The following is a 26218-nucleotide window of genomic DNA, read 5'->3' on the forward strand; positions in this document are numbered from 1 at the left end:
GACTAAAGATCCAAGTTTTGACCATTTCCACTGTAAGGCTATCTATCTATCTATCTATCTATCTATCCATCCATCCGCATCACACCTAGCATCCAACTAGCTATCTATCTACCCATCCCCATCTATCTATCTATCTATCTATCCATCCGAATCACACCTAGCATCCAACTAGCTATCTATCTACCCATCCCCATCTATCTATCTATCTATCTATCTATCCATCCGAATCACACCTAGCATCCAACTAGCTATCTATCTACCCATCCCCATCTATCTATCTATCTATCTATCTATCTATCCATCCGCATCACACCTAGCATCCAACTAGCTATCTATCTACCCATCCCCATCTATCTATCTATCTATCTCTCCCTGCTTCCCCATACACTCCATCTATCTATCCCCATACACCCCATCTCTCTCTCTCTCCCCATCACCCTTCCCCCCCTTGCACACATGTCTCTCTCCCTCTCTGAGGTGTGCGTGAGCCCCCACAATACCCAGCCCATGACACCGCCCTACCCCTCCCAAAGGAGCAAATCACCAGCCCCCGGCCACCCCCCCTCCCAGCCCCCCGCCCCCACTCCCAGGGAGTCTGACACCTGCTCTGGGGAGTGTTGCGTCTGTGCCCCTTTCCCCTCCGCTCCCCGAGGTGCTCCCTTGCCCCCCCCCCACGCAAGCCACGGGGGGGACATGGTCTCGCCTCTATCCCCCCCCCCCTTGGCTGCGGGGGTTTCTCCTGGCTCAAGTTGCGCAGCGCAGCGCAGCGCTGGGGACGTGGGACACTTCCCAGCCCCCCCCCCCCCACACGCCTCCCCCCAGCAGCGGTGAGTCAGAGACAAAGCCGCGAGCCCTCTGTGGGCGGCGACTCGCCCCGGCCCCGGCCCCCCGCACGTCACTGGCCGGGCTATAGATGGAGCTGCCGAGCCGGGCGCTCCGCGTGCCGGGCCATGGGGGGGTCCCTGGGCGCCAGCGGCGCGCGGCTCTGCCGGGCAGCGGGGCAGCTGCTGTGAGCGAGCCGCCGAGGGCGCGGGGCGCGAGAGAGGCGGGTCGCTGGGTCCCCCCCCCACACACACCCCGCCCGCCCAGCCTCCTGCAGCGCCTGCCTGCGCCCCCCCCCCCCCCGCGCCCCTCCAGCCTGCGCGCTAAGGGAGGATGAAAAAAACCAATTCTGCAAAAAGGGTGAGTGGAAGCGGCTTCCGCGGGGGGGGGGGGGGGCTTCTGTATTGTTCTCCCGCCCGTCTTTGCAAACAAGCCGCCGGCCCCCGGCTACCCCCCCCCGCCTTTCTCTCCAGCCGGCCCCCGGCTACCCCCCCCCCCCCGCGCCTTTCTCTCCAGCCGGCCCCCGGCTACCCCCCCCCCCCCGCGCCTTTCTCTCCAGCCGGCCCCCGGCTACCCCCCCCCCCGCCTTTCTCTCCAGCCGGCCCCCGGCTACCCCCCCCCCCCCGCCTTTCTCTCCAGCCGGCCCCGGCTACCCCCCCCCCGCCTTTCTCTCCAGCCGGCCCCCGGCTACCCCCCCCCCCCACCGGCCTTTCTCTCCAGCCGGCCCCCGGCTACCCCCCCCCCCCCGCCTTTCTCTCCAGCCGGCCCCCGGCTACCCCCCCCCCCGGCCTTTCTCTCCAGCCGGCCCCGGCTACCCCCCCCCCCCCGCCTTTCTCTCCAGCCGGCCCCCGGCTACCCCCCCCCCCACCGGCCTTTCTCTCCAGCCGGCCCCCGGCTACCCCCCCCCCCCGCCTTTCTCTCCAGCCGGCCCCCGGCTACCCCCCCCCCCCGGCCTTTCTCTCCAGCCGGCCCCCGGCTACCCCCCCCCCCCCCCGGCCTTTCTCTCCAGCCGGCCCCCGGCTACCCCCCCCCCCCGGCCTTTCTCTCCAGCCGGCCCCCGGCTACCCCCCCCCCCGGCCTTTCTCTCCAGCCGGCCCCCGGCTACCCCCCCCCCCGGCCTTTCTCTCCAGCCGGCCCCCGGCTACCCCCCCCCCCCCGCCTTTCTCTCCAGCCGGCCCCCGGCGCGCGTTGGCCGGGCATGCCCGTCCCGGGGGGTGGGAGCCCCCCTCCCAGACGCGGCGGGTCGGGCTGTCTCCCCCCTGGTGCGGACCTCGCTGGGCGCCTTTAGATGGCAAATCCAAACCGGCCTTGCACCTCCCCCCTCCCCCCCCCGGGAATCAATTCGTTCCCAAATCTGCAATTTGCATTGCAGTAAAAAAAAAATCAATCGGTGGGGATGCTCCCCCCCCCCCGGCTGCAAATGCAGGCGAGGTGGCTCCAGCCGTGCACTGAATGAGATGGAGCTGGCGGGTTTTGCTCCATGTCTAGGGTACGAGTCTTCCCTTTAAAGCTGCGTGGCCGCAGGGGGAGTCTCTGCTAGAAGGGGGCTGGCAAAGCACCTAAGTCTCAGCATGGCTGGGAAGGGGGGAGGGGGGGGGGCAAAGTTGGAGAAGAAGGCAGGGGGAAGGATAGGGGCATCCAACTCTAACAAGCCTCTCTCTCTCTCTCTTCCTCCCCCTCCCTTTGTGCCAGGGGCCACAGGGTGGAAACCAGCAATCCATGCAGCCAGAGAAGGTCGGCTGGGTTCGGAAATTCTGCGGGAAAGGCATTTTTAGGGAAATCTGGAAAAACCGCTATGTGGTGTTGAAGGGAGATCAGCTTTATATCTCAGAGAAAGAGGTAGGATTCTTTTCTTTGGCGTCTCATTCCTCTCCCCACCCCACCCCATCCTCCCTCTGTTTTTCAGAAGCAAATTGAGCCGCCCAAGTGTTTACCCAACACCCCTTAGAAACCTGGGAGTCTCCATCCGCGGTGTTTATGAACCCGCTTGTAATTTGCTCGCTGGAGAATTTCAGTGGGGAATTCTCTTTTCACTCTCTGGCTCTGCATTGTCCATTCAAGGGAGACCTGGGCTGGGTTTGTGTGTCGATTCGAACAGCCTCCCCCCCCACCGCCATGCCCTGGTGTCTCCCAGAGAAGTCTGGTGGGGAGACATTTTTCCAGCACCGAGACAGGAAGCGATTTGCTTGGTGAATGTGAGGCTGCCCGTTTCTCCTTTCCCCATAGTGGATCAGCAACCCTCTCCATAGAGGCCTGGTTTGCAGCCTCGCACCCCGACTGGCTTCCAAATGGAAACAGCAGCCAGGTTAGGGCACCAGATCAACTGGTTGGGTTTTGGGTTCCAAGCCAGTCCCTTACCGCCAAGTTGGTTTTCCAAAGTAAGGGGCAGCGGGAAAGTTTAATCACCTCTTTGCCATCTTGTTAGGGGAGAAGGTGGGCTAAGTCCCCCTCTCCCACCTCCCAACAGGCTGAGGGTTAAGCGCTTCAGGGATGGGGTGTAACTGGACAGGGCCTTGCGCTCTGGGGTTCTGGTTTCACAGAATGTTGGGATCAGGAAATCCACCCACCTGGGTGTGGGTTTTTTTTTTTTTTTTTTTTTTGGCGGCTTGTTTGTTTGGAACCAGATGTGTCTTTCCAAAGAAAATCTTGGGATTAATGAGGGCCACAAGACGCGAGGAGGTGTCAGGCCTTGTGGGGTGAGAGGTGTGAATGAGGATGGATGGGGAGAAACAACCAAACCGGATTATGCAGTGGGGTGGAGGACTGCGAGCTGCTGAACCAAACTGCAAACCAAGGGTGGGAAACCTTTTTTGGGTCGGGGGGGGGGGCCGCAGACCCATGGGAAAAATCAGCCGGGGGCTGCACACAAGGGAGAAGCCAAAAAAAACCACCCCAAACCCTCACTGACATGGCCCTTGACTGTGAAGAAGAAACACCCTCCCCACGTTCCCCTCCCCCACCAGAACCTAGGGGGGCCTAGGCTAACAGATGTAGGCGCATGCTCCCCAAGACTAGGAGGGGAGTCCTGAGCCTCGGGGGCCGGATCCAGGCAAACCGAGGGCTGCTGGGCTGAGGTTCCCCACCCCTGGTGTAAACCCTGCATATGGTGGAATTCATGTTAAGACACCTCTTTTTGCAGCACCCATGCCCTCAGCCCCATCCCCTGGCACCAGTCACACCAGCAGCCCTGACTCCTGTGCGTACAGCCAGCGAGAAGGGCACGGCTGGCGCTTATTCCTGGGAAGCCAGATGATAGCTGGGAGCGAAGGGATCAGAAATGCACAGACAGGGGGGTAGTTTAGCTACTGTAGCAAGATACGCTAGTTCATGGGTTCCCAAACTGGGGGGTGTGAAGAAATTCCAGAGGAGGTGAAAGATGACCCAGCCCCCCCCATCAAACCTCCCCCCAAGTTTTGCTGATATGAGCTAGATGGTGGTATGAAATGCATGGGAGCATGTTGCCTGCCCGGCGTGCTATCATTCCCTGCCACTGCTCTTCGGTGGGAGAGCCCGGATTCAGGAAAAGTGCGTTACCTCTGGCTAAACTTTTATCCACTTGTTCAACTCCAGCGGGCGGGAATGGAACTTACACACGGGCTTCCCTGTTTGCCCGAATCAAGGCCTAGCAGGGAAGTTCACTTTGCTGCACACAGGTCAAAGGGGAGCTCTTTGCTCCCTCACGCCTCCCCCCGAATGCCACAAGCTGTTGGTGCCGGTTAGACCGGGCCTGGGAACAGCTTGTATTATTGGCCAAGAACAACAATGGGAAATTCACAGCGTGCGGTGGCGATGATGCTGAAACTCCCAGGCAGATGTTTCCCGGCGTCGTCAGGAGGCTGTACGGTTCCCCAAGCAGATGCGGTAACATCACCGGGGCTGTGAACCAACAGCCTCATTTGGAGCCGTCTAAGCAACTGAGCTGCGTGTGTGCATTTCCAGGCAGGAGGGCAGAAAGCCAGGGTTCGGGGGCCAGAACGGGGAGCGGGAGAGCCTGGGACCAGAAATGACAGGTGAAATCCTGGCTCTTCCAGATCTAATGGCCAGACCCCCATGGCTTTCACAGGGGCCAGGACATCACCCTCGCATGCTAGCCCTGGCGGGGGAGCAGGAAACCTCCCCCGGTGACCTGACTGTTACCCGCATTGTGTAATCTTCCCCCGTCTGCAGGCAGGGAGACTGAAATAGCAAAGAGCTGAGAGGCCCAGTGCACAGAAGTCGCCAGGCATGTCTGTGAGCTTGCTGCGAGGGGAAGGGGTTCCCCTTCCCTCTGCTTGTTGACTGCAGTGGGGGTGTGGGTTTTACCCTGTGTACAGAACTCATGGGGCAGGCGGAGTTCCCCCCTTCCTACCTCCCCCATCCCATCCATGCCCCTGGAGGAGCAGATGCAAATGGAGGGAGAAATTCCAACCCAGCAGATTAGTAGAGCGCCCACCGTGGATGGTGCACGGGAGCGTGCCTGGGTGCACATAACAACGTATTCCGCACACGGAGGGAAAAGACTGCTTCTGGTTAGTGACCTATGGCTGGATTTGTCAAGAGTTCATGGAAAGACCCTGTCCGGACTCCAGGGTCAACACCTGGGATAGCCTGAGCCCAGGAATTCCAGCTTGGCCGGTGCTGGGTTTAGAATGACTGACTCTCGGAGCTGTGTTCCTCTTCCGCAGGAGGGAAGACTGAGAGAACTGGGCTGTTGTTTAGAAAAGAGAAGACAAGGGGGGGGGGGGGGACCTGAGAGCAGCTTTCAAATACCTAAAAGGGTGTTACCAGGAGGAGGGAGAAAAATTGTTCTCCTTGGCCTTTGAGGATAGGACAAGAAGCAATGGGCTTAAATTGCAGCAAGGGAGGTTTAGGTTGGACATTAGGAAAAGTTTCCTGACTGTCCGGGTGGTGAAACACTGGAATAAATTGCCCAGGGGGGTTGTTTAATCTCCCTCACTGGAGATATTTAAGAGCAGGTTGGACAGACACCTGTCAGGGATGGTCTAGATGGTGCTTGGTCCTGCTGTGAGGGCAGGGGACTGGATTCGATGACCTCTCGAGGGCCCTTCCAGTTCTAGTGTTCTGTGATTCTATGAGGAGTTAAGGGACAGCCACTAGGAGCTGGGGGGCAGCTCCAGTCTGGGCCTTTGTGTGGCATCCAGGGCCAGGAACCTGCCTCCGGGGGGCCATGCCGTGTCTCAGGGTGCACGGAATGACGTGCATGCCCTTGGGAGAACTCACGGGTTTGAGTGTGCGTCTCAGTAAATAGCAAGTGTGAACCTGCACACGAGGAGAAATAATACCTCTGTTCATTGCCCATCTCCATTGTATTGGTGTGCCCTGAGTGGGTGTTTCACTGAGCAATGCGTGGTGGTGCGAACGGCCTCGTGAGTGCCAGTTTCTAAATGAGTCACGTATGGGTGACCAGGCCGGTGTCTAGTTGTAAGGAAGTGTGTATCATTCTATAACCAGTGTGTGTGTGGATGCATATGGGTGTGGCAGACTGTGTGCATTGGCTCTGCGTGTCTGACTGCTGTGCCTTAGAGAACCGCTCCACGAAAGAACCACGTGGTTGTGGATCTTTGTGTCTAATGGGGCCACGTCTGGCTGTGTCTGTCCACGTCGAAGTGAAGAAACGGTCTCTATGAACGTGTGTGTTTCCACGAGTGGAGCATGGGCACATGGGCAGGTGGGATTATGTCCCGGAGAGGCGCCATGTGTGAAAGAACACGTGTGGGGCGGAGCAGTCCGGCCTCACGTGACGTCCTGTGGACGAAGAAGCAACATGCATGTGTTCAGCCTGTGTGCATGTGGTGCTTTCGTGTGATGTGTGTGTGAGGTGCCAGGCACGTGTGTAAAACGGTCTCTCTCCGCACTTTGAGACGGGGGGGCTGACCGCTTCCATGGGCCCCCGCACTGGGAGTGGGTTGGCTCTGTGCTCCAGAGGGGGTGGAGCCTCAGGCATAAGGGGCAGGGCCTCAGGCATAAGGGGAGGGGCCTCCGGCAGAAAGGGCCGGCCCCCACGCCCTCTCTGGCCACATGGAGTGGCACTCTGGTGGCAATTTAAAGGGCCCAGGGCTTTGGCTGCTGTGGTGGGGGTCCGAGGCCTCTTTTAATCGCCGGGCCCTGGGGCAACTGCCCTATTTCCTCCCCCGCCCCCTACCCGTCCGCTGGCCTGCTTCTGGGTATTTCAGTGCAGAAATAACACTCTTTCAAAACTAGATCGTGTGCAGCGTAGGCTCCGATGGTGCTGTTTGCTCTCTTTTGGCCACGCTTGGCCTTTGGATGGCTGGACACTCTTGAGCACAAGCGAAAACTCACAAGAACGGATGGGAGGACATTTCCAGCTCGCCGTGCCTCCGCTCCGGCCAGCAGGCCCGGAGCCAGTTCCCTGCCCGTCTCCTCCCTGAACCGTAGGTCTTCCCCGCTGCTTTCCGGCCTCGGCCAGCTGCCTTTCAGGGCACCCACACGTTGGCAAATCAATCTGGGTTGGTCAGGCAGAGCAGGGCGCAGCCTCTTTTGTTTTTTCATATGCCACATTGCGCCCAGTGGAGGAAACGGAGCTGCTGCCGAGTTGAGAGGGCTTTCCACGGACACCGCTCTGGGGAGCAGGCCCCGCGAGGAGATGTGTCAGGAGGTGCCTAGACTTTGGGGTAGCACCTCAGCCCATACCCCCAGATATGGGAGAGACCATGGGAAATAAGACTCCAGGTTCCCTGGAAGCTGGGCTCTGGGGCAGCCCCTCTGGAGAGAGTCCAGTGCCACCCAGCTGATTAGCAGAGAGCCCAGAGCTGGGTGTGTGTTTCTACTGGTGGTGCACATCTGCACATGCCTTGGTGCACATAACAAAATTATTTTGCACATGGGTGGAAAACATTCAAGGGAACATTGGTCAGTTACAGTAACCGCTCCTCAGCTGGTGTAAATTGGTGTTGCGTCAAAGGCCTTTTGCTCTCAAATCTCATCTAAGCTAGGAACTGGACCTTGCTATTGCCTGTCAGTTTCTGTAAAATGGGGACAATGAGACCTTCCTTGGAGAGGGTGGTGAGCTTGACTTTGGACAAGTGCTGGGTAAAAACAAGGGATTATTATTTAGGGGGTCACCCAGGCGCAAGGCTCTCCTATTGTGAAACCCCTGGGCCTCGTGGATTGAGTTTGTCACGAAGAGAGGGGAACAGTCTTCGTGTAAACGTGATCCCCACCCTCGCGTGGAATCTGTGCCAAATTTCTCCAGCCCGCTCTGCCTCTTGAAGCCCACGGTTCCTCGACACACCAAGCGCGGGCAGGGCTGAAGGCTCCGTGGAGCCGACTGCATTGATCGAACACACGAATCTGTAGCCACGGCTGCAAATCGGTCCCATAAACTGCAAAAATTTTTGTTATTTTGCCGTTGCTCGGTGGCCAAAAAGTTGCCAGGAGCAGAACCCGGGCTGGTCGGAGCTGATTTCTGGTCAGCAGCAAGGCATTTTGCATTCCTTTTCCCTCCCCAAACTCCCATTTCTGGTCATTGTTCTCTCCTTTCTCGCACTGCTTTGTTATTGATTTACACGCGGGAACAACAGTCACGCAAACACAGCTGGGCTTCTGCTGTTTCCTGCCAGGAAGCCCAGGGCCAGGGAGCATGGACTCCATGCTACGGAGACATGAAGGAGGAAATGCTTTACCGCAGGGTTTCCTGAAGCCCCTTCGTGCTGGCTACCACAGGCCTCGCCTGGCTGAGCACAGGCGCCCTCGGAAAGCTGGCTGCGCTCTCTGCGAGGGTTGCTGCAGCATGTCTGAACGCCGGTGAGCGGCGTGAGCTGCCTGGGCTGTGTGTGCGGTGTGGTTTGCATGCTGTTGTGTGGGCGTGGGGACGTGGTAGTGCTGCTGGTGGGTGTGTTTGGAACAGCGCAGGCCACGGCACCGAGGCCCGACCATTTTGAGGCACCAGGTGTGGGCCGAACCTGAGTGAGTGTGGGGGACCTGGCAAGGGGGGGCTGCTGCGGTGCTCCGCTTTGCTCCCCTACTTTCACTGGCCCAGTGGAGCCGTGTGCATTGATTGTGTGCACTGCGGGTGTGTGGTGGCTTTGCTGCTTGTGAGAAGTGGGCTTGTGGCGTGTCTTTGGAGGAGTGTGTGCCTTGTGTGAGCACTGGCGTGACTCCTCGTGAGGGGCATGAGTGTGCGCAGTAATGTGCGTGCGTGCTCACGAGTGTTGTGCAACGGCAGGTGGCGCTGTCACATCAGTGTGCACGGCCGGGGCAGTTCTGAAGGGCTTCACCTTCCATTCACCCGCTAAGCCCTCTGAACCGGCATGGCTGAGGCCAGCCATGCTGCTAGGACTGCGGCTGGGAACTGTTCCTCCTTCCTGGACATTGTTCCCTCTCATGTTTTCCATCCGTGTGCAGAATAAATTTTGTTCTGTGCACCGAGGCATGTGCAGATGTGCACCACCAGAAGAAACAAGTCAGCTGGGCGACATCTGAACCTCTCCTGGGTGGCCACCCAAGTACTCAGCTTACAGGGAACACTGCTCCTGGATTATTCCTGCTTTTGCTCGGTTATCCATCTCCCACGCCACCACTTCTCTATTCTTTTCTCCCTTCCCCCCACCAGCCCCTCTGTTGTGCCATCTGCAGCAGATCCCACACTCCATCTTCACCTTTCTTCTCTCTTCACCGCCCAGCCCCGTGCCCCCTCCCTAGGGACAGCGCTGGAGGGCCCAGGAGAAGCACTGAAGCCTTAGCTTGTACCCAGCCCACTCAGCATAAAGTTCCCTTAGGCTTTGCTGCCCTGCAGTCCTGTCTCTGCCCTTTACTCTGCCCTAATGCTGTGTCTCTAAGAGTCCTCAGAGAGAACGTGGCCCAGGGCAGACGGGCGGCAGAGCCTTCTTTGTGCCCTGGCCATGCTGGATGGGTCACGGTAGGGTCTGCTCCGTCATGTTGCTTTAATCAGTGCTGTGTCCTGGTCGTCCCAGCCCCCAGCAGACGGAGCAGGGGTGGGGAAGATCTGGGGGAGGCTGCAGGAGCTCTGACTGGCATCTCTGGGAGCTAGGGCTGGCCTCGAAATCCGGGGAGGCCGCACCGTGTCCTCTTTGCGGGCAGGACGGCAGCCCACGTGGCATCACCCGGGTGGAAGTGGTAACGGCTGTCCCGGCTGGCGTTGGTTGCATGTCCGGGGAGCGTGCGTCGGCTCCGACAATGTTCGTTTGCTGGCGAAAGGTTGCAGCCCGAAGGCTGCTCGGTTCACAGGTGCGGCTTTAGCGCACACGCCACCGCTCCTCCCTACACCAGGGGTGTTCGGATAACCACGGGGCCTCTTCCAGCCCTGGGGGCTAGTCCAGCCTCTGCTGCCGACCTGCTGGGTGACCTCAAGCTAGCCTCTCCCCTGTTCGGTGCCTCAGTTTCCCTAGTGTCTATCTGGAGCGTAAACTGCATGGAAGAGGGGGACCTTCTAAGTGCTATTGAAATCAATATTTAGGGGCTGGCAGTGAGTTCAGTGACTGAGAATTCACCAGGCAACGCCTTGAAGGCTGGGCCTGATTCTCATTAGAACTCAGCTCCCCCGTCCGTTCTCCCGGCAGCGCAAAGGGCGCTGAAATGAGCCGGCGTTAAGGACCTTGTGCCTTGCGAGAGGGCTGCCCGGAGGCCTTCGGGTAGAGGCGCGCGGGGCCCTCTGGATTTAGTTTGCGTGGTGATCACCGGAACAAACCCCTCCAGTCGGTGCTAGGGATGTGAGCGCCTAGTCAGCTAGTCGATAAGCGAAAGTTTATCGGATAGTCGACTAGTCCCTCGACTACTCACCTCCCCCCACTTGCTGCCTCTCTCAGATGCAGCAGGGGGCAGAGCAGGAGCCGGTGCCAGGGGGAGCCGGCTTAAAATCCAGTCTCAGCACCGTCGCCGGGGGTACTCGGGGGTAGCGGGGACTGGGTGCGAGCCGGGAACCAGCTGATTCCCGGCTCACGCCCAGTCCCAGATGCGGCACCTCTGCTTTTTATATGTATTACGAGCCTGCTAGCTCTTAATCCATTTAAAAATCAGAAACACGGCGGGAGGGGAGTCAGCATGAGCTGGGAATCATCTGTCCCGGCTCACGCAGGGTCCCCCCGCTGCATCTCAGCCTTTTAAAAGGATTAAGAGCCGGCAGGGTACCAATACATTTAAAAGGCAGAGCCGCTGTGGGGTTAGCTCCTGGGGCCGGGAGCTCACCCCGCCGCGGCTTCCCGCTTATCGACTAATCGGCTAGGCAATTAGGTGATGAAACGAAATGTAACATCCCTCGTCCATGCAGCTCCCCCCCGGCAGCCTTTGAGAACAGGCCATGTGCTTTCGGGGCACAAGTTTCTGCCCTGTAAGGCCTGGGCCAGTGAGTTGGATGCCTGTGCCCAGCCTGTGCCCTGCGCTATCGGGGTGACGCTGGAGTGCTGGGGAGGGGGTAGGATAGGAGAAGGACGTGGAATGCCGGGGGCGGGGCGGTAAAGAATGGGGAGGATCTGACATGGTGCCGAAGGTTTAATAATGTGGGAGTGATGACTTCAGCAAAATACCACCTGCCAGGGGCCTGCGGCAAACCGAGTTAGTAGGTGGCAATGCTCTGCCAACAGGGGCCTGATCCAGAGCCCACAGACTTCAGGGCTGATGCTCAGCGCCGCACAGGAGCGGACCCACACTGACCATGGGTGAGGCAAGGACTCTGGCGCAAGTCCTAGCCCAAGCCCCGCAAGCAAGGAAGTTTTTCTTCACTCAGCACACAGTCAACTTGTGGAACTCCTTGCCAGAGGATGTGGTGAAGGCTAAAACTTTAATGGGGTTCAAAAAAGAGCTAGGTAGATTCACGGAGGCTAGGTCCATCAATGGCTATTAGCCAGGATGAGTAGGAATGGTGTCCCTAGCCTCTGGAGATGGGTGACAGAGGAGGGATCACGTGAGGATCACCTGTTGTGATCTCTTCCTCTGGGGCATCTGGCATTGGCCACTGTCGGCAGACAGGAACCTGGGCTAGATGGACCTTTGGTCTGACCCGGTATGGCCGTTCTTATATTCTTAAGCAGGCTGGGAGAGGCAGGGGGAATGCAGCCAGTAAGGCAGAGCCTGTTATAACATAGGCAAATTCCCATGACATGGGGCGAGGGGGAGGGGAGAGAGGGACATCCCATTCTCTGTGCAGGCAGGCTCAGGGGCCAACAAAGGCAGCTTGGAGCCCGCACCTTGCCCTGGGTTGTGAGTGCCATGCCGGGCTCTGGAGGGGGCGGCACAGAATCTCACCCGGTGTGCTAGCAGCACCGAGGAGATGGAGATGTGCCACGAGCTGCAAGCGGAGCGTAGGATGGTGTGAGCGGTATCCCATTTGCTAGCTCTTGGGAGGCGATGTTGCTTAGGCCCCTGGTGGAGAAAAGTGGTGTAAGATACGCCATTCCAGCTACGACAATGATTTTCTGGGGGCATTGCACAGCAGGAGGTTGACAGGAAAAATGCTCCCGTTGACTTCCCTTACTCCTCAAAAGGAGTACCAGGAGTGCCCTCAGCATTCGATTTAACAGGTCTTTACTAGACCCACTAAATCAAATGCTGGGAGATCGATCACAGCAGCGTCGCTCTCCAGGGCAGTGAAGACAAGCCCTTAGTGGATAGGTCTCAGAGGAGTTGCTGTGTTAGTCAGTCTCTGCAAAAGCAACGAGGAGTCCTGTAGCGCCTTAAAGAGTAACAGATTGATTTAAGCATAAGCTTTGGTGGTTTAAAACCACTTCGTCAGATGCATGGAGTGCAACAGAGGCCATTCCTCACTGAATTGGCCTCGTTAACACTGATCCTACATTTGATAAGTAACTTCCGTCTTTGGGAATGCTAGAACATATATACATAGATAGATAGATCCCTACCTCTGTAATTTCCACTCCTTGCATCGGACAAAGTGGTCTGTACCCATGAAAGCTTATGCCAAAGAAATTGATTCATCTATAAGATGCCACAGGACTAGCAATGTTAATATGTGTTTAATCAAGTAAACGTGTAACCGCTGGGGGGGGGGAATCAGTGGTTACGTGGTTACATGCAGGAGAGTGAGGGGAGCAGGCAGCTCCCTGGAAGCCAGTGTGCTCTGGGAACCAATTTTTAAGCCAGCTCGCTGTGCGTCCTGGGAGCCTGTGCATAACCGTGAAGGTTAACCGATGAGCCTGTTAACTGTGTGCACAGTTACGCTTTCACATCCCTATGCGGGACTCCTCGTTGTTTTTTTAATGGCTAGGGACTCACTCCCTATATTAGGGCTTGGGAGCTGTGGGTTCTAGTCCCATCTTCCCTACAGACCTCAGGAAAGCCAGGGGCATGCTTCCGTTTCCCCTTTATCAGACTTGTCTGCTTAGACTGTAAACTCTTCCAGGCCAGATTTCTAAAGGTAGTTCGGCAACGGACTTCATCTTTAGGTGCCTAAATACTTTTAATGAGCTGGCCCTATGTCTCTGTGCTGGGCTCTCTAGAAGCTACCATAAGATAAGCCCTCCTCCGCCTCAGGTAAGTGTCCTTAGTGGATATTCCATTCACGGAAGTCTCCTCACCCCCGGACCTCACACTTCTGTTATTTTAGTGCTTAGGAAAGGTGCCGGATTGGTTCCCTGGAGAAGGAAGTCAACGAGTAATCGAGTAGACGATTAACCAATACGCCTAGGCTCCAGCCTCTGTCTGCAGGGAGTCTGGGCCGCTGCAAACAGAGGATTCTTCATGGCAGCCTCCCCTTCCCCTCTGCCAACGGCCTCTGTCTGTATCGGAGGCGGCAGCGTGGGGCGACAGGCCTCCAGTCCACGCAGGGAGCTGGTTTTTAAACTGGCTCCGCTCGTGGACTGGATCCTGCCTGGCACCCTGCGCTGCTGCCTCTGATACAGAGGCAGCAGCGTGCGGAGGCAGGGTGGTCCTGGGAGCGGGGCCAGAACGCACTAGCTGCTGCCCCCGCCCCTGGGGACTATAGAATAGTCGAGTAACTGCTAAGGACTCATGCGGTCCGTTGACTAATCTATCACCCGCTACCTAACATCCCTAGAGGAAGGAATCCCTTTGTATGCACAGAGTAAGGCAGCTGCAGCCCCCCGGCAGCCACACCATCACTCCACCCCAGGGACAAGGAGATCTCACCCATTCGACCCCTGGCTTCTCTACAGGGGCTGCCCGCCCTGGGGTGCCCTTGGAAGCGATGCGTCGGGGTATGGCTGCGCTTGGCGCCAAAGGGCTGATTCCTGCTCCGCGGCTGCGCGAGCCTGCTCAAAATAAAGCCACGGCGGTGGGAGGCGCGAGCCACCCTGCATCGGTACCCCTCCCAGAGGCGAGGCGCATACTCCCGGCACCTAGCCTGTCCTGCGCTTCTCCACCACTCTGTTTCCAGTGCGAGCAGGCCGGCTCGGAGCGTGGACAGAGCCCTTGTGACCCGTGCCCTGGGCTGAGACCCACCAACTCAGCACACCCGACAGCTAATAGACAGGCATGATGGCCAGCCTTTCCCCCAGGGACAGCAACCAGAATCCCATCCCCAATTCCCCATTGGGCTGCTCCTAAGAACCCTCACATAGGAGGTCTGAAAAAATCGCTCTCCCCGCTGCTGACAAACGCCTGACGGGGCTGGGTTTGATCTTGGCAGTAACCTTTGCTGACAGGGCACGTGCAAGAAAGAAAAATAGCCGAGCCAAGGGAGGAAGCAGGACCGGGAGGGGACGGGGACGGACGCAAGATGTTCACTCCCTTCAGCTGCATGACGCTCGCACTTCTCAGCTCTACCACGGGAGCCGAGGAACTGCTCTCTCAGCAAAGGCCTCCCAGCTGTCTAGCCCAGCACAGAGGCTGGCTGGGAAGAGCAGATACTTGTGTTTAACGTGTGCCGGGGCTGAGCCGGGGCACCTCTAGGCTTGGCACTTCCTAGGCTGGGCACCTCTTTCATTGCAAACTCCGTACTGGCTGACCCCAGCCCCCTAGTCCGGTCAGAGCACAGCTTGATTCTCCAAAGGTCACAGTAACAAAAAGACAAAGGTGGTTCCCGCCCCTCCACACCCCGGCTGGCCAGGCTGCCTTTGGAACCCCCTCACTCGGATCAGCTTGATCCGTCCCAGATAGGGACGGTAAATATCGGTTAATTGAATAGTCGAGTAACCGCATGAATTCTTATTGGTGAGTCGACTATTCTATAGTTCCCGGGGGCGGGGCCAGCAGCCAGTGCTCTCTGGCCTCTCTCCGGAGGAGCCCCCTGCCAGTCTGTGCTGCTGCCTCTGTATCATGCTAGTTTTTTCTGGGTGTCCTCCACTAGCCAGTAGGCAGGTAGCCAGATGCATAAAGCATTCGCATGCCAGACATCTGAGAGTCAACACCTATCGGAACAGCAAACTTGGATTAAAGGTGCAGCTGATGTGAGAACATCCTCCCACTCAGTGATTTCATCTCTGTCTCCTCTACCCTGGCTCTTTCTCTGTCCGTCTAATTCAGTGGTTCCCAAATTTTCAGCAGCAGCAAAACTTAAGGGGGGATTGACTGGGGGGGGGGGGGGGGGGTTGGGTAGCCTTGTGGCCTCCCTAGAGTTTCTTCACGCACCCCCAGTTTGGGACTCATGGTCTAATTGGATCTGGTTGGCAGAGGAAAAGAAAATCCGTAGCTTCGTAAGCTCTCTTCCGAGGCCAAAAGGAGAAGCGGGGAAGCCGCGTGTCTTGGTACCGGGGAATTGTATTCTCAGCTGTGCGGGGCAGGAGCCATCCGTGGCTAGAACTCCCGTTGGCTACCACAATGAACTCACCGTCCTCTCAATGCAGGGAGGTTTGGTGCTAGCACCCAGGGACTCCAAGCAAAGCCCCACTCTAGAAAGATTCCTGACATCTCATCGAGCACCTTCTGACAGCAGCTCTCCCAGGGGAGGGCTGGTATGGTTCTTCCCATGTGACGGAGGGGGAAACTGAGGCACCTGGCGGTGACACGACGTGCACGAAGTGACAGAACGTTTACGACCCAGGTGCCAGACTATGATGGGCGGCTAGTCGGGACAAATCAGGTAGCAGGGGCGGGGATGAGGTGAGAAACTGAACCGAATGGGCCATAATGTCAGCTTGGCGCATCGCTTGCCTGACCAATACCCACATAATGCTGAGGGGAGCCGCCCCTGTGGCGTCCTGTTGATTTCGGGCCAAGTTCTGCCTGATTCACTTATTCTTCCTGTGTATGAGTTGTGGTAGTGCCTAGGAGTCCTCTGTGCTCGGTGGGCCAGGACACCCCGGTGCTCGGGGCTGTACAAACACAGAGCACAAAGACCCTCCCTTCCCCATAAAGCGACCAGTCGCAGGGAAACCCGTGCAAATCCGCTGGCTTCAGCGAAGCGGCACGGATGGCACATGAGGGCGATGGAGGAAACATGCCAGAGCGATAGCACTGGAGGCCTAAGGCCTCAATAGACCAAATACAACCTGGACAGCCCAGGCAAGCGTCCTCCTGAGCCTGCCTGGTTACAGGTCTCCCCTCTGCTCCCCGAGAGAACCGCCTCGAAGGGGGATCTGGGCGCTCTATCTCCATTTGCATCCTTCTCTAGGAGGAGTCAGGCAGATTCTCATGGTGACATGACCCCGTAGCACCTGGGCTGAGACCAGGCCCACCGACAGGAGGGGGTAAAGGGGGCAGTTGCCCTGGGCCTGGTGATTGTACGGGGTCCAGTATTCCTGGCTGCCACCGCCGCTACTATGTAACGCCTGCGCCTGTAGTCCTGGACCCTTTAAATTGCTGCCGGAGCGCTGCGTGGCGCACGCTGAACAGTGCTAAGGTCTGGGGAGGGAGGTCCCAGCCTCACCCCTTCCAGCACCTAATTCACCTAGGCTCCTTTGACAATCCCATCCTGTTTTGGGGGGCAGGCTCAGACTAGATGAAGCCGTTGTCCCAGGAGTCTGGCTAGGACAAATCCTTTCCCCAGCCCCCACCCCATGCACTCACCTGGGCGGTCGGGAAGTCCCCTGGGGAGGAATGCATGGGTGGAGCCACAGCCACTGCGCCACTCTGGGTATCCCCTCTTCCACAAAGGCTTTTGAGTGGGTGTAAATTACAGTCATACCTGCATTAAGGGGATTTGCCCTGGAAGGGTGTCCCATTGGTTACGGGACTAGCTTAGAACCTAGGATCAAGTTCCTATTCTAGCCCGTACTTCCTCTTTGAGCGTTGGCTTTTCACGCCCTTCCTTCGTGCCTCAGTTTCCCCATCTGTGCCATGGGGGAAATAGCCCTGCCCCACAGCCGGCTGGGATGATAAATACATTAAAGGCTGTGGGAGATGGAGCTAATGGGGGTCCTAGAGGTGCACAGGTTAGGTAGATGCTGCATAAAAGGGGCCATAGGAGAAATGAGAACCAGGCCCTGAAGATGCATTCTGCTCTGAAGGGGCTGCATGAGCCGTGCTGTGTGGAAGCAGCTGATGAGTGAGGCTAGCCGTCCACACCCCGTGGTAATTGCCTGGATTCCAGGCCACCGGATCCTGTGCTCCCAAGTTTTGCGCTTCGATGGTTTTCTCCTGCTTGCCTCTTCGCGATGGACCAGGCCCAGCAACAGGGGCTGCGGCGTCTCTGCCGTGCCAGAAACCTGGGACTGGCTGTTCTGCCTTAGCCACCCCAATCAGCTGTCGAGGCGTGCCGAACTAACACCGCCCGGCTAAAAATAGAAACCGCTAATCTGTACCCTCCGAAACTTTTGTTGTGCCATCTTCAGAAGGAGCTAATGAGATTGCACCTGCTGATTTCGAGGCATACGCCCACTCGCTGCCAGACGCTCCAGCACCCGCCCGCCTGCTCGCAAACAGACACGAGCGTGCGCACAGAGATACCGATGGGGTGACTCAGGAGCAGTCCGGCTCGGCTGGGCCCACAGGGGGGAACCCGGGCGTAAAAATGACACGGAAGGTGGATTGCGTCTGAGATGTAGCTCAGCAGATTGTGTGCAGCTCTGCGGAGCTGGTTGTCGAGGAGGTGAAACGAGACCAAAGTCGGTGTTTTTTTCCACACAATCGATATTGGTTCCTTTCTCCAGCTGAAGCCCACTGTCGGATCTGACGCGCTAGTGTGGGGAAGGGTATTAGCTCGGGCAGGGATGCAAATAGCTGGGAGAGTTGAAGGCAGGGGTGTAGCGAGGGAGGTACAAGGGGGGTCAGCTGCCCCCGGTGCCACGCAGGGAGAATGGCGTGGGCGGGTCTAACGTGGCTGCAGCTGCCCCCCCCCCCCCCCCCCCCCCACATCCCGCCTTGCTACACCCCTGGTACAAGGGAGACCATAGTGTTTTCCAACAGGTCTGCGTGCAGATAACGGACACCCTTCTGGGTGCGTAACCCACTGTGTGGCACAGAGCCCTCTGCAAGTCAAGGAGTCGGATCCTAGTCTTCTTCCAGCACTGGGTGAAAGGGCGGTTCGCTTGTCCCGGGGGAGGGGTTCCTGTGACTTATGGTTTGGGGGGGGGGGGGACTGGCTTTGGAGGCCCAGTTCAAGACGCCGGAGGAGCTTGGGATTCAGAGCTGAGCAGCTACCTCAGCCGGTGACTTGGGTTGGTGTTGAAAGCCAAGTTGTCTCATATGGGGATCCCACATCACCACTTTTGGGATCACTGGCCATGGACACTAGATCGGGGGGGAGGGGGACGGGGAGGGGCCGCTAACAGCTTCCTTACAGCGCACGTTGCCATTTCATCACGTGGGGAGATTTCAAACCTTTGGAGCAAGGCCTGGCACCTGGGCTGCAATTTTCAGGGGCCTAAGGAAGCCGAGCATTCCTCTCCCCTCCCCCCCCCCACCTTGAAATCCCTCAGGAATCGAGGAGGAGATTTTCATAAGGGCGCGTTGTCTCTGGGAATCCCAGACGCGACAGCTCAAAGGAGCAGATTTTCAAAGCTGCAAAGGACAGTTAGGATTTGAACTTCTGTGGGAACCAGGCCCCTGCGATAGTTTTACAACCCCTCTCCCCATGACTGAAGTACCTCAACCCCTCACAATCATCATACACTGATCATCACCGCCCCTGCCCCCAAAGAGACAAGCCAGATAAAGTGACTTGACCAAGGGCACACAGGAAGTCAGCAGCAAGTCTGGGATTCGGCACCTGTGAGGCCCCATCTGGAGTATCGTGTCCAGTTTTGGCCTCCATCTACAGAAAGGACACAGAGAAGGTCCAGCGGAGGGCAATGAAAATGATTCGGGGGCTGGTGCACAAGACTTACGAGGAGAGGCTGAGGGATTTAGGCTTGTTGAGTCTGCAGAAGCGAAGAGCGAGGGGGGATTTGGTAGCAGCCTTCAACTCCCTGAAGGGCGGTTCCAAAGAGGATGGAGAGAGGCTGGTCTCAGTGGTGGCAGATGGCAGAACGAGGAGCAATGGGCTCAGGTTGCAGTGGGGGAGGTCTAGGTTGGCTATTAGGAAAAGCAACGTTCCTAGGAGGGAGGGGAAGCACTGGGATGGGTTCCCTAGGGAGGGGCTGGAATCTCCAATCCTCGAGGTTTTTAAGTCCTGACTTGACAAAGCCCTGGCTGGGATGACTGCATTGGGATTGGTCCTGCTTTGGGCAGGGGGGCTGGACTCGATGGCCTTCTGAGGTTTCCTCCAAGCCTAGTTTTCTGTGATTTGAACCCAGGCCTCTTACCTGCCAGGCTAGTGTTCAAACCACATCCCTCCTCTTGAAGGGTGGGTGGACACCGCACTCCACAGTGTGCCATTGAAAAACTCCCTCAAAAATAAATGAGTCTCGTACTCTGGCAGTACGGGGTAGACTATAGACCAGCGATGGGCAACCGAGGCTAGTGGGCGGCCCCTCCTCCATCTGAATGAGCCACAAGACTGTCAAACCCAAGATGGTGCAGAGGGAGCGCACGGCTGTGTGCAGTCAGCCCACCCTTCGCTGCCCGGGCTCCCCTGGCTTTGTGTCACTTGAGTAACACCGGTGGGAAAAAGACCGACGTGGACAGAAACCGGCGGAATCGTGGGCACCAGTGAACAGCGTGATTGGTGGGCCACACGTAGAACCCCGACGGGCCGCAGGTGACCCGCGGGCCGCCCACCAGTGCTGCAGTGTCGGTGTGGGGGTTTGCAGATAGGCGGTGCCCCCGCAGCTATTCTCAGCACGCAGCCTAGCGATGTCTTAGCCACGAGTGGCTGGCGGGTCCGGAAAGCCGGGGCCCCCGGCAGCCAGTCCAGAGCGGAAGCCTTTTGCTGGCGTGGGCCCACCACTGAGAGCTGTTCATTTTTGCTTCCTAGGTAAAAGATGAAAAAAACGTCCAGGAAGTGTTTGACCTGAGCGATTATGAGAAATGCGAAGAACTCAGGAAGTCCAAAAGCAGAAGCAAAAAGAACCACAGCAAGTTTACTCTTGCACACTCCAAACAGCCTGGAAACACGGTACCGCTATCCACACGCCTTGTGGTCACCTTCCCCAAGACTTCCGGCTGCTTTGACCATGGCAGCATGAATCCACTGCCCAGTCAATCCCCCACCTTGTCTTTCTCAAAGATCTAGTCTCCCCCACTTCCACGCCAAATTATGGGCTGGGCACAGCAATCGCTGTGAGTAATTCTCCAGCCTGTGCCCTGAAGTGTACCAGGCTAGATCAGGGGTGGGCAATAATTTTTTGGGGGAGGGGCACTCCCAAGATTTTGGTAAGGGGTCAAGGGCCACACTTTTCCCTGGAGGGGCTGTGGGGTCTGGGAGGGAGGTGGGGTGCAGAAAGGAGCTCGGGGTAAGAGACTGGGGTGAAGGAGGGGGTGTGGGGTCTGAGAGGGAGTTTGGGTGAAGGAGGGGGATGTGATCTGGGACAGGGGATTGGAGTGCAGGGTCCAGGAGGGGGTATGGGTTCAGGAAAGGATTCTGGCTTGGGGAAGGGATGAAGAAGAGGGTGCAGGATCTGGAGGGAGCTGTGGCCTGGGGGAGGGGGAAAAGGGAGATGAACAGGGTTTGAGTGATGACTTGGTGAAGGGAATGGAGTACAGGACCTGGGAGGCAGTTGTGACCTGAGGGAGGAGGGGTGCAGAGAGTCTGGGTGAAAACCTGATGCAGGGAGGTGGGGAAAGGGGGTGGGGGTTGGGGTGCCAGAGGCAGGCTATGGCTGAGAGGTGTTTATCTAGTCAGCTCCTGGCCAGCAGCCCTGGAGGTCCTGAGGCCATGTGGCCAATGGGAGCTGAGAGATTCTGCTGGAGGGCGGGAGCAGTGCATGACGCCTCCCCCTTCCCCTGGTGGCCGGAGCAGAGAACCACAGGGAGCAGCCAGCTGCTTAAAGCAGCGTGGGGTTGCTTGGAAGTGGCTCTGAGCTTGAGCATCCCAGCGCGCTGGCCCTTGGGTTGGATTGGGTGGCCCTCGGGCTAGATCCAGTGGCTTGATGGGCTGTATCCGGCCCGTGGGCCGTATCTTGCTTGCCGTTGGGCTAGATGAACCTCCATCTGCTGGAGGCAGTAAATCCTGCGGGGATGGCCTGTAGTTTTGGCTATTGACTTGTAACGGCAGCAGAATCAGGCTTTGGCCTCTCCACTTCAATACACCAGTCGTTTACTCCAGATCCTCGCAGTGGGAGCTACTCTAAAGAAGGGGCAGGCAAAGCATTTGGGGTGATCGCGACGCAGACCAGGAATTAGAACAGAACCCTCTAGCAGGACTGGAAACATTTTGGCTGTTCCGGGCAGTCTCTGGGGGTGGGCTGACTGGGTTTTTTCCCAAGAAGTAAAACTGACCCCCAACCTGGTTCTCTGCTGCTGTCAGTTGTGCGCTGGGTGGAGCTGCATTGGCTTGGGTTAGTGGACAAGCCGGGCTCTGGGTTTTTCTTGGCGGCCTCTCAGTGAACGGGGACTGTGCCGACCCAGGCATTGTGCACCATGAATTCTCTCTCTCCTAGGCACCGAACCTGATCTTCCTGGCCGTCAGTCCAGAAGAGAAGGAGTCCTGGATCAACGCCCTCAACTCCGCCATCACCCGAGCCAAAAACCGCATCTTAGACGAGGTGAGATGTTCTCTCGGGGCCAGGCACCAGCTCTGTGGTCTCGGTCTCAGTCTCGGGGGGAAACCTTGCCCTGCAGCTCTCTGGCCTGAGGTACATCTGCCTTGGAACCCATCTCCCAGTGCTGTCGCCAGACGGGGCCGCGGCTAAAAACAGCCGTGTAGAGATTATGGCTTGCACTCCCACCCGAGGCAGAGAGGGAGGCATGAGCTATGATTTAAAAGCACAGTCTGCGCAACTATTGGTAGCACAGTAGCTGTGATCCTGAATCTGTCAAGCCAGGCTGGGAGGCGGTCTGTGGCAAGCTGCCGCTGGCCGTGTAGACGTACCTGTTGTGAGAAAGGTGGCCTACGCTTCCCGCCTCCACGTACGGATGTCCCTTTCTCAGAACTTGTCTTCGGTGCTGCGGAGATCGATGCTGCAGCGGTTGATCCGGCGTTTGATTGAGCAGGACTAGTAAAGACCCGCTAAATTGAACGCTGATGGCGCCCCCGTGGGCCATGGAACTCCTCACAGTCACGAGGAGTGACTCAGCTAGTCAGAGCAGCCCTCGCCTGTGGTGGGCCCGGCAGGGATGGTGCAGCACCTGCCAGTTAACTGAAACTGGTAAGCCTCGCCTGTTGAGCATGAGGCTTACTGGTTAACTGATTAACCATTCACATCCCTAGTAACCACCAGTGGAGTTCTTTCACCTCTCCCAAATACCCCATTCCAGTTCAAAGCAAGTTTTGATTCAGACCGAGTTCGGGGACCGCTACAGCTCTTGGGCTTGGCTGGTGCCTTTCATGCTGCCACGCTGGGTGGGTGATGAGCCGGACTCCCTACCAGAGGCGAGCTGCAAACTGTATGTTTGACTGTCGGATTTGCAGTTTGCCGCTCACACAACCTGCAGGCTGAGCGTTGCTGGAAAATGTTGCCATCAGCTCCTGGACAGACCACAGATGGAAAGACGAACCCTGGTTCAATAAACGAGGCACCGGGACATCTCGCCCAATGCTTGTTGCCGGGGGAGGGAGTCCTGACCTGACGGTTTGTGCTGGGGAACTTGACGACCTTTATTGGCATGCTTGTGTCCCCTGGCAGGTGACTGTTGAGGAGGACAGCTACCTCGCCCATCCGACCCGCGACAGGGCAAAAATCCAGCACTCCAGACGGCCGCCGACACGGGGACACCTGATGGCTGTGGTACGTAGGCTAAGCCCCAGGCACAAGCTCAGAAAGGTCACGTCCGACGCTCACAATCCCCTATATGGTTTTAATTTTGAAATGGATGGAAGAAGATACAGCGTCTTTTATCCAGGGGAGGGTGAGGACGGATGGCTATTTCCTGGCATGTGTGAAATGAACGGGCATGTCTCATTCAAGTTCCTAGTAGAGAAGGTGGGCAATTGAAGCATAGGGCAGATTAAAAGACTTGCCCAAGGTCACACGAGAAGGCTGTGACGGAGCAAGGAACAGACTCCAGGCCTCCTCAGCCTCAGCCACTAGACTCTTGCCCCCTGAACCTCGGCCGTTCCTCCTGGTGCCTGTTGGCACTCTGGCACCGCAGCCCATTAAATGGGTACATTAGAAATGCACTGAGAGCTTGCTACGATGCTTAAAGTAGTGAGTGGAACGCATTATTCCCTGTATTGTGTGGCCGCTCAGGAGAGATTCTGATGCCACCCAGCTGATTAGCAGAATGCCCACAGCTAAGTTTTGTTTCTACTAGTAGTGCACATTTGTACATGCCTCGGTGCACAAAATTATTCCACACATGGGTGGAAAAGATTAGAGGGCGCACTGGTGGGCGGCCTCTGCATCCGTCCACTCACAGCTCCTGCCTTTCTCCCCACGCTCTGCAGGCATCTACCTCAACGTCGGACGGAATGCTGACACTGGACCTCATCCAGGAAGAAGACGCTTCTCCAGAGGACCACGGGACTTGCGAAGAGAGCTTCCGGGTAGACCTGGATAAGTCTGTGGCGCACCTGGCTGCCGGCCGACGTCGGTCCGATTCGGAAAACGTCAAGTCCTTGGAGAAAGGCCGGTCGGTGAGCCTGCCCCGGCGGGAGGCGATCTCGTGGGACAAACCTGGGAAGCGCAACGACTCTTTCGACAAAGGGACCGTGTATACTCCGCAGGTCCCCAAAAGGCTCTCGCACTCGGAAAAGAACAAATGTAGCTCCATGGAGGAGATCTTGTCTCGCCGGGACTCTTCCGCCCACCGGGCCGCGCTGAGGAAGGGGCTGGAGGTGCCGTTTGCCTCGGCTGCGCCCGAGCAGCTGGCCCGGATACAGGAACTCGTTGCACTGAAACTGGAAAAAACTCAGGAACTGCTCACGGAGGTGAAGGGCTACGGGGAAGGGAAGCGGAAGACGAAAGATTTCGCCGCTGCCGCCACCACCACCTCGTCCTCTTCCAGGTCAGACTCTGAGAGCATCTTGCAGGAGACGGAGCGGTTGCTGGGCGAGGCCTCCTCCACTTGGAGCCAGGCCAAGAAAGTGCTGCAGGAGATCAAAGAGCTGAGGGACCTGTACAAACAGCTAGAACTGCAGCCGCCGGACCCTAAATCCAAACAGGCCTCGCAGTCTCAGCACCGGAAGAGCATGATGTGAAGGCGAGGGGGGCAGTGATTTATTTTTCTGATTATTTACAGTGTTCGAAACAGTACAAGGTGCCTGTTCTCCTCCCAACTTGCGCCCCAAGCTCGACCCCTTCCCCATCCCAGATCTCCCCCCCGTGACACAAAAAGGTGTTCCAATCAATCAGTTTGGATATCTCCCCTCCCCCCCGAAAGCATCCTTTCTCTGCATTCTGGGGCGGCTCGTGTCATGCCTGCAGGATGGAAGAACCCCAAGACCTGGGCAGCTCCTGCCACGTTCGTGGAGACATATGCCCAGCAACAGGAGTAAATGTTCTCCCTCTAGATGAGCCCTGGGTTTGCAGCTTTGAGTCCAGAGCCTCCAAGTTCTGTGTCCTACGCCACGGCTCTGTGTCGCTCGCTTGGCCTATGGTTGGGGGTTTTTTCCCCTCCCCATCTCTTTGAAAAAAGAGTCAGCACTCAAAAGTCCCCGTTCTCCAAAAACTGTTTGGAAGACGCTCGCGAGTGACACCCGCGCCGGGGTTGGAATTCCACGTCAGAACGAGCCGGTTCCCAGGCTGACGTGTCGGGAGAGGCCTCGGGCGTTCCTTCCTGAACTGGGCTTTTCCCTGCCGGTGGTCTTGTACTGATCCCGAACCCTCTTTTGCAAACTCCCGTGGCAGGCAGCTGTTGTACATGTGGTACAGTCATATACAGCCCTCCCTAGGGAGGCACTAGGTATGCAATCTGTGTTAAAACTAACCCCGTCTGTCTGCCGATGCAGACGCCCCCTGCTCTGCTGTAATGAGATTTAGCAATGGCAATGTCTTCCGTCCCGTGCAGATGATGACGGCCTGGAATCTGAGGGGCAGCCATTATTTGTTTTCCATTGTTCTTTCCTTCCTTAATGCCGGCGTGGAAGGGAAAGTCGGGGGTTGGCACTGTGGGCCACAGAGAAACTGCTTGTTGGTTTAGTGGGCCTGATTCTGCTCCCGCTCCTTATACACAACTGTCATGCTGTCACTGACACTGGTGTGAAGTTGGCATCAGTCCCCCTGGAACTGAAAAGGATCCCAGGTCAGATCTTCAGTTATCCTTGCCCCCGCTGATGTCTCGCAATTTTCTAACGAGGTGGCTCAGGTTTCATGCATTTAAGCAAGGGGAAATACGCTAAGATTTCTCGCGGGGTTTAAAGTACACACCGGCAAATTAACAGCCGCTGTTTTTTCAAAGGAATCAAATTTCCTTGCCTGTGTTGCAAAGAACCCCCGAGAATATTAAAAACAACTGAGTTTTAAATGTCTAATTTCCTTTTCACTGTTTACATTTTGTACCTCTCCCCGATTTGAAAGGAGACTCGTTATGTTTGCGTCTGCGTCTGGTCAGTTTCGCTCATATTGCCGGCTGAGGCTGTGATGTTTGGATTGCAACCACTGCAAGGAATTGTTGATCTGTGTTTTTTAAAAGCTCCCACCAGTTGGAATTAAATAACATTGGTGGAAATATTTTTATTGGCCTGAGGTTCTTTTATGGCTGGTTGTTTGCAAAGCTTAAATTTGGGGCCCAGTTTCACCTGACAGTGTCTCTTTAAGTTATCCGTGCCTCCTTTCAAACCCTATCCCTCAAACGACAGAAGAATCTCAGCTGCTGTCACAACGCTACACAGTCATACGGTCATGATACAAACAGGCAGATTTGGCTTTTATAGAATTTACAAGTAGTATCCCTTTCTTGATTTTTTTAAAATACATTTTGGACCACTTGAAGGATGCATTTTTACAAAGTCAGCGCAATCAAATTCGATCCTTTAAGAAAAAGAGATTAAAAAAAAAACCTATCCCATGTAAGACATTCTGACAATACCCTTGTAAGTCGCCTTGCTTTGATCCTGAAGTAAACAAGAAAAAAAACTCTTCCAATAGTT

At 56.9% G+C, this 26218-nt stretch overlaps 1 protein-coding gene across 1 annotated transcript; it reads left to right on the forward strand.

Annotated features, from left to right (window-relative positions):
* Window positions 1–905: 905 nt before the first annotated feature.
* Window positions 906–25799, forward strand: PLEKHO1 (pleckstrin homology domain containing O1). Its single transcript, XM_075908473.1, has 6 exons — window positions 906–1182; window positions 2515–2661; window positions 20006–20146; window positions 21630–21734; window positions 22815–22916; window positions 23576–25799. Exons 1-6 carry the CDS (start codon window positions 1156–1158, stop codon window positions 24326–24328), a joined length of 1275 nt encoding a protein of 424 aa, XP_075764588.1. The 5' UTR covers window positions 906–1155; the 3' UTR covers window positions 24329–25799.
* The last annotated feature ends 419 nt before the right edge of the window (window positions 25800–26218 follow it).

This window comes from Pelodiscus sinensis, chromosome 24 (genome assembly GCF_049634645.1).
Source record: "Pelodiscus sinensis isolate JC-2024 chromosome 24, ASM4963464v1, whole genome shotgun sequence".
Lineage (NCBI taxonomy): Eukaryota > Metazoa > Chordata > Testudines > Trionychidae > Pelodiscus > Pelodiscus sinensis.

Coding starts and splice junctions, on each gene's coding strand:
- PLEKHO1 (XM_075908473.1), top strand. CDS start 1,156: ATGAAAAAAACCAATTCTGCAAAAAGG. Junction 2,662..20,005: donor TTTATATCTCAGAGAAAGAG/GTAGGATTCTTT, acceptor TTTGCTTCCTAG/GTAAAAGATGAAAAAAACGT. Junction 21,735..22,814: donor AAAACCGCATCTTAGACGAG/GTGAGATGTTCT, acceptor GTCCCCTGGCAG/GTGACTGTTGAGGAGGACAG.